The following is a 7,500-nucleotide window of genomic DNA, read 5'->3' on the forward strand; positions in this document are numbered from 1 at the left end:
AAAGTCCATCCTCTCCGTCTTCTGCCTGCTCCACTTTTCAGAAAATGTGTGCTCAAACAGGCCGTTTGGAGATTTTCCCTTCATGACATCACAAAGGGCAGTAGCCCCTCCCCCAGGTGGGTGACACTCCCACAGCTAGGTGTTTGTTCTGCCCTCTGAGTCTGCCTTCTCACCATAAACAATAGGACATGGAGCCAGAAAGACCGAGACACCCAAGCCCTTTCAGAGAGGGGGCGTGGTCAGACACAGCTCATTAACATATTTAAAGGTACAGACACAGAAATAAGATATGTGATCTTTAAAGGTAGAGCTTGTATCCGATCTAATGCGTTTGGACTCTGTACTTACATGTTGATGTCCGTCCTGTGTGAGGGTTCAGGTGAGTCTGTGTCACCTGGAGCGACTCCTCTCTCTTTCTTTTCTCTCTTCATGTTTGTTTTTTACGCCCCGAGGCGTTCTGTCTTTGTGGATATTTTTCTCTCTGGACGACATCACGGACTCATTTCTAACTCCGGACTTTATTTATTTGCAGCTGAAGGACGATTAAAAAAAGACTCCATTGTTTTCTCCACGTCTGAACTCACAGGATTGGATGTATTTTAAGAACAGAAATAAACTTTGTGGATGTTGTGCACTTAAACCTGCGAGTCTTCTGTCATTTTTTTATTTATTTAACTTCATTTAAACCATTTAAAACTTTTTACCATCCAGCATCAGACCGCTGCAGCAGAGACGACACATCACCGAGCCGGTTGTCATCGCTGCGTCCTCGTTCATATCTGAGGCATTCTGGGTATGCGAGTCAAGCTCGGCCAATCAGAGGTCATGAGACACTGCTGTCAGAGGCGGACAGGTGATGTTACCTGTGAGCTGGAGCTGCAGGATCATCAGATTATAGCTCATATCAGAGTATGCAGCAGCAGGTTACTCGTGCCGACACGTTCTGTCTGCAGCGGTTTCTTTTTGATGATTTCTTCTTCTTCTACATTAAATTAAATCAGTCACCGAATACTGTCAGGGCAAACACAACCCGGGATATTTACCCTTCTTCCAGGCGTCTGCTTTCTGTGACGTCATAACGTGGTGATGCTAAAGATAAAGGGAGGCGGGGCTTATCCTCGTATCCTGTCACAGATGTTGATGTGAAGGTTGTCTGTCGACCAAAGATTGATTTCTTTCATTTCTTCATTTTTTACCCCCAAATTATTTCCACCTCCTCTGTGATTAAAACTGAAACATTTCCAGAAGAAGAATTTGTTTAACTACAATCGCTCCAAATACACGTTACCTGTGGGATTAAGTTAACTTCACTTCTTGCCTCGTGCCATCTCGAGAATCGAAAGGATTTTAACCCGGTCTGGTCTCGGGTCTCAGACTGGACAGACTCCAGATTTTAAATCACGACCACCACTGATCGGCTATTTCTCCACGTCATCATCGTCTAAGTTAGAGACACGCCCCCTAAACACAAGATGATGATCTTTCAGAGATATTTATGGTCTTGGTCTTGGTCTTGGAGCTCTCTGGTCTCGGTTAGTCTGGTCTTGACTACAACACTAGCTGGTGGTTCAGTCATAATACATCATCTTTTATTCCCTTTAGTTTGACTTTAATGAATCTGTAAAGCTGTTAAACGTTTGATTTTTATCTCTGAGATTCGGTGAAGAAGAAGTTAAAGGTCAGAACACGAAGCGACTCTTCTCCTCGGTCTGTAGATTTACTCGTGACTCAGACGTGTGTGAGGTCTCACTCACTCGTGGACTCACAGTTTCTGGTTTCCTCTCACAGACTGGAGGTGTGTGATGATGAATCCTCCGCTGCCCCGAGTTCTGACTGTCAGGCTCAGACCGCCGTGTGGGAGGGTGTGAACCAACTGGAATCTCACACCGCGGCTGGCAGAGAGTTTTCCCGCTGGAGCGTTCAGGAGCGTCGGCCCAAACCACAGGATCGCTGCTGAACGACTCGACTCTACACACAACGAGTCGCTCAGAGAGAGAGGAGATCCTGAGAGCTGCCCGGGGAAGCTCTGTCTGAGGCGACCTGACCTGTAGACGTTTTTAACTTCCTGTGTTTAAAACACAACGTCATCAAGTAAGACAATAAAAAATATTCAAATGATACTGCTGCCAAATCTGCTCAAGTGTGAGACCCAAGGTATGCTGGTGCACACCAACAAATCAACAACAAAAAAAGATTTTGATCTAACCAAAAAGTGTCAGACAGACCAATAAAGCACCTACAAGTGAGCTGTGTAGAGAGTGAGATGATAAAGGCATCTTACTATCTGATCATTAAGGAAACATGTTGAAGTGCTGGCTTCTCTGACAACAATGCAGCAGCCAGTATGTCCTCCTTCTAACTTTAGATTCTGCTCCTGAATGCTCTGGATTTGTTTGGACCAGAGAAGGTAGGCACCCCCCCCCCCCCCCACGGCCGTTTTGGACGCCCCTCTGTTTGTCAGATATGAGAGCAGTTATCAGGTCAACAGGTGTTGCAGCGATGGAAGCGGGCAAGAGAAGTGGTTCAGATAGAAGTGATTGTACCCTACCTACAGCTCTCTACAATGTTTAGAATTTAGACCGCAGTACCCATTTTAACCACTAGGGGTCAGAGTTACATACTGCTCCTTTAAGGTTTATATCTTTTTCAGTTTTTTGTTGTCAACGTCGAAACTTCAAAGCGGGTGTATCATTCTCCAAAGACGTTGTCTTTTAAATATGGGGTTCAATTTAAAAAAAAACGATCACCTTCTGTGTTTTTTGTTTAGGTTTTGAACAGCATGATAACAGTTCTGTTGTTGTTGTTGTTTTCACAAAGGTGAACCTGAAGAAACCTCGCTCTCTGTTTTCTCTCTGACTCGTCTTTTCGAGGTAAAAACACGACGTCACAGCGATCGTGTCCACTTATCATCAAAAGACTCGAGCTGCTGTTTGCATTTTCCACTCCATTCCAGTTTTCTTCCAGAGGACCGAGAGTGTGTGTTCCTCTCATCTTCACACACACACACACACACACACACACACACACACACACACACACACACTGATCCACATGGTTTGAATCACATTCCTCTTTGATTTTCCAGCACGCGGCGGCGGCGGTGATACGGCCCGGCACAGTGGATCAGTGGCTTGTCCACTTCAGTGTGTGTGTGTGATTCCCTCTGATATCAGCGTACGACGTTAGCTTAATCTTAATAGTGAATCAGCGGCGGCCTCCCAGGATGAAGGACAAACGGACGGCGGCTCCGTTCGTGACCCGGGTCAGATAAAAACCAGAGCTGTTTGTTGTTTCTGTAATTCAGAGCTTTGATGGAGAGACAGCCGGGCAATTTGGACGCTCCATTTGGGTGAGAAGGCTTCAAGGTGGCAGAGACGGGTCAAACACACACACACACACACACACACACACACACACACACACACACACACACACACACACACACACATTCATACGGCTCATGTTTCAGAATTATCATTTCAAACAGTCAGTCGAATACTTTAACTTTAACGCTCTCTCGCTGTGAGATACAGATGTTTAACCAGATGTTCACGATGATCCAAACATGTTGAAGATATTCATCCCCCAAAATATAAGAAATCCAGAGCGACTGTTTCATGAAGGATTCAAAGATTCAAGGACGCTTCTGATGAACGCTCAGGTCTCCGAGTACAATCGACTCGTGAATGTCAATAAATGTTTCTGTATCTTTGTAACTTCAAGTAAAACTCGACATTCTGGTCCATGAACTTTATCACGTTCATGAGAAAGTTTCTTGCAATGACAGAAAATGTTTCCATCATTCTGTCTCATAAGATGAGTTTAAAGGAGCAGTATGTAACTCTGCCCCCTAGTGTTTAAAACGGGTACTGCAGTCTAAATTCTAAACATCATAGAGAGCTGTCTCCCCCCCCCCCTCCTCTCTAGAGTCCATGCTCACTCAGGTCACCATGTGGTGGACTCTGAAGCTTCAGTGTTTATCCAGCTCTGCATGGGTCTGTAAACCTTTCTGTGTTCTAACCTCTCTCCATTTTTCAAAAGCATCTCCAATATTGATCCTAGTTTGAGCACGTTTCTGCTCGTGGAGCTTATTAGAAACATGCAGAGGCTTTTTAGGTCGGGTACAATCACTTCTATCTGAACCACTTCTCTTGACCCGCTTCCATCACTGCAACACCTGTTGACCTGATAACTGCTCTCATATCTGACAAACCGAGGGGCGTCCAAAACGGCCGTGTGGGGGGGGTGTCTTAAAACCTCCTACCTTCTCTGGTCCAAACAAATCCAGAGCATTCAGGAGCAGAATCTAAAGTTAGAAGGAGGACATACTGGCTGCTGCATTGTTGTCAGAGAAGCCGTTCCTCTCCTGCACGTGTCTGATGAAAAAGACATTTTAAAAAGTGTGATATTGAATAGTATCAAACATTATATTTAAATCATTGTTATTTTTAATGGATATCAGGAGAATCTCAAAGACAGAACCACGACATGTTCAGTCAAAGATTGAAATTATTCATCCTGAAGAATACATTTCAGCATTCAGCATTTTCTTTTTCAAACATCTTCCACCCCTGAACCCCCCCCCCCCCCCCCCCCCCCCCGCTCCTCCAGTCGCCTGTTTGTGGGTAATTTTCTGGCCGGCTGATGTGACAGTGTGTGACGGGCGCCGTTAAACTGTCATATCTCTGTTCAGAGGAAGTCGGCGGCTCTGATAAGGACTTCCTGTCTCTTTGTAAATCTTTTATCCTTCACTTCACTCTCAGGGTCTCAGTGAAGGACCCCCGGGGGACGACTCGTGTTCACGCTGCCGTGGATCTGGTCTGGGGCCTTGAGGACTTTCAGGTTCCAGGAAAAGTCACCGCTGTGTCCTGAAGGTCGCAGACGGCCTCTGTGGAGTCTCAGACTTAACGATAACCACATCCAGCCGCAGTCTAGCGGCCTTTAGTACCAACATTACCCCTTTAAAAGACTAAAATCAGACCTGATCCAACTTTAAAGACATGCACATGTTGACCTGATGATGGCGCTACAGTCTAATGTTGAAAATATATGATTTAAGATCTGTAGCATTTAAGGCAGACAAAGGTTTATTTACACATTAAAAGTTCTTTTCAGTATCAACAGTTTAGACGACGTTGGTGCAAAGTGAACGATAAGTTATCCATGTGACCCCGGAGCATCCTGATAGAAGTCTGTGTATCAGCTCATGGGACAGTCCTGGATCTTTTGGGGGTCTGAACCTGAGACCACAAACCCTCAAAGCTCTCCTCAGTCTGTGATCTTGTAAACGAGTGTTTTTCCCTGAGAGGCGGACGTGTCACTAATTGGCTTCATGGAGTTTAGAAAGCCGCTGCTGGTCGCAGGTCACACCACACACTCGTCTGTTACAGCCCCGTACGGACACATTAACCCCCGACAGGAACCAGCTCCACACATTCAGGGCCCTGTTTGTCCTCGTCTCAGCACAGTCGCTCCTTTATCTCCCCCGAGCTCTTCTGCATTTAGTGTTTCAGACGAGATTTTGTTTTTTTATCAGCCTCATAATTCAGCTTTTACAACATGTGCAAACATACCAACGGTTTCTGCTGCTGCACGCTGACCCGTTGAAGAGTCTCTATCTGCCTCCAGACGCCTTCAATCGGCTCAAAGGATTAACATATTATTATAAAACCACCTTCACTTCATCCTGTTTTAACAAGACTGCAGAAAAAGACGCCTTCACGTTTCCTTCAGCCGCATATTCTCTCAGAAATTGAAATGCAAAATTACAGAGACATGAAGAGAACATGGGATGAAAAAGTAAGAAATGAAGGGCCAGACTTACTAAGACTGGTTTTAGGGCGCCTCCCTCTATCTGCTCCGACTCGAGGTCTACTTCACAAAGCATACGACTCAAACGATGCTCAGGCGCGAACAAGTCCATGAAGTGATCCTGCTCGATGCAGATTCTGTTCTGTGTGTGAATGTGAAGAGAAGCTCGCTGCAACTTTCCTCTGCACAGAGCTGCACTCTCATGCTGACAGAGCTGTTACCATATGGTCGTCATGGTAACAGCTTCAAAGTGTTTGATGAAGTGTGGATCGATTTTCGATTCTGTTTTCAGTGGATCGTTTTTGTGGCCTATAACAGCTGAGTGTGACTCAGACCGTTAGAGGAACTCGTGCGTGTTAACGTGTTAAAGGTTGAAACTGTTTAGTCACTACAGGGAGTTCCTCTGCACCTTTAAGAAAAAGCTAAAGACCCAGCTCTTTCATGAATACCTACTAACTTAATGATGATGGTCTCCATATTATTGATGATGATGATGGTAATGACGATGGTTTTTGTTTGATAACGACGACTTATAAGATGGTTTCTATACTGATTAGAGCTCTCAAGAACTGCCCTCAATGTTGTGCTTTGCCTCTGGTCACTTCCTGTCAGCACCTGTGTGTCCAATCAGACTCAAAGCTAATCGTTTGCTCTTACTGACATTGTTCCCTTTTTTCTAGATCCTTGCTTGTGTTGTTCTTACTCTCTGATGTACGTCGCTTTGGATAAAAGAGTCTGATAAGTGAAGTGTAGAAATATTTACTCACTTTGATGTCATAACTCTCCGTTATTAAGATTATTATTTTATTTATCTTAATTCAGTTTTTTTCTCTGCTTTTGTCACTTTTACAAGAAGGAGTGAGACTCAAACTATTACTGCTAACTGTTGAGTAGTACCGTGTGTGTGTGTTTGTGTGTGTGTGTGTGTGTGTGTGTGTGTGTGTGTGTGTTTGTGTGTGTGTGTGTCTGTGTGTGTGTGTGTGTGTGTGTGTGTGTGTGTGTGTGTGTGTGTGTGTGTGTGTGTGTGTGTGTGTGTGTGTGTGTGTGTGTGTGTGTGTGTGTGTTTTAGCGGGATGGGGGGAGCTTTCTCCTCTTACATCACCGCCCTGTTGGATACTTGTCTGCAGCCTGACTCTCCAGTCTCTCTGCAGGAGGAGAGGAGGCAACATGTGGACAGAGAGGCGCGCAGAGCTGACTCACCGGGTGACCGGGGAGGCTCGCGGCTGAGTCTGTCTCTTCTCCAGCAGGGTCCCGGGTCATGGACTGGAACCCCCTCTCCTGCTCCCCCCTCCCTCTCTCTCTCTCTCTCTCTCTCTCTCTCTCTCTCTCTCTCTCTGATGAGCCAGCAGCAGTCTGAAAGTTGTTGAAGACTTTTGGAGCGGTGTGTCTGTGCGCGCTCAGCCCACACTCGATCCCCTTCAGTGAGACTCTCGGAGGGACACCTGGGCGTGTGTGTGTGTGTGTGTGTGTGTGTGTGTGTGTGTGTGTGTTTCTTCACGGAGGATTATCTCTGATTCTTGTCTCACCTGGAGCTCTGCTGAGGACATGGAGAACTCGTGTTATTTCCTGGCCGTGTTACTGCTCGTGCTCTCCGTGGGCTTCAGGATCGAGGAGGGAATGTGCCAGCACTACTTTCTCCTGCGGCCCATCCCCAGCGACACTCTGCCCATAGTGGACCTAAAGGAGGAC

The 7,500-nt window shown here is 45.9% G+C and overlaps 3 protein-coding genes across 4 annotated transcripts in view; 2 read left to right on the top strand and 1 right to left on the bottom strand.

Annotated features, from left to right (window-relative positions):
• ankfn1 (ankyrin repeat and fibronectin type III domain containing 1) overlaps window positions 1-644 on the top strand; it is a 121,018-nt gene extending 120,374 nt beyond the window's left edge. For both annotated transcript variants that reach the window (XM_061027482.1, XM_061027483.1), the window contains one exon: window positions 1-644. This exon is cut by the window's left edge and continues 2,075 nt beyond it. The gene's annotated coding sequence lies outside the window, so the exon portion shown is untranslated.
• arg1 (arginase 1) overlaps window positions 1-7,500 on the bottom strand; it is a 213,217-nt gene that overhangs the window by 137,067 nt on the left and 68,650 nt on the right. The gene's annotated exons all lie outside the window — the stretch shown is intronic.
• The window catches only part of nog3 (noggin 3), a 2,599-nt gene continuing 1,137 nt past the window's right edge, over window positions 6,039-7,500 (top strand). The window contains exon 1 of the mRNA XM_061028779.1: window positions 6,039-7,500. This exon is cut by the window's right edge and continues 1,137 nt beyond it. Coding sequence (XP_060884762.1) covers window positions 7,357-7,500 — 144 coding nt within the window. The 5' untranslated portion in view covers window positions 6,039-7,356.

Source organism: Labrus mixtus, chromosome 21, assembly GCF_963584025.1.
Source record: "Labrus mixtus chromosome 21, fLabMix1.1, whole genome shotgun sequence".
Classification (NCBI taxonomy): domain Eukaryota; kingdom Metazoa; phylum Chordata; class Actinopteri; order Labriformes; family Labridae; genus Labrus; species Labrus mixtus.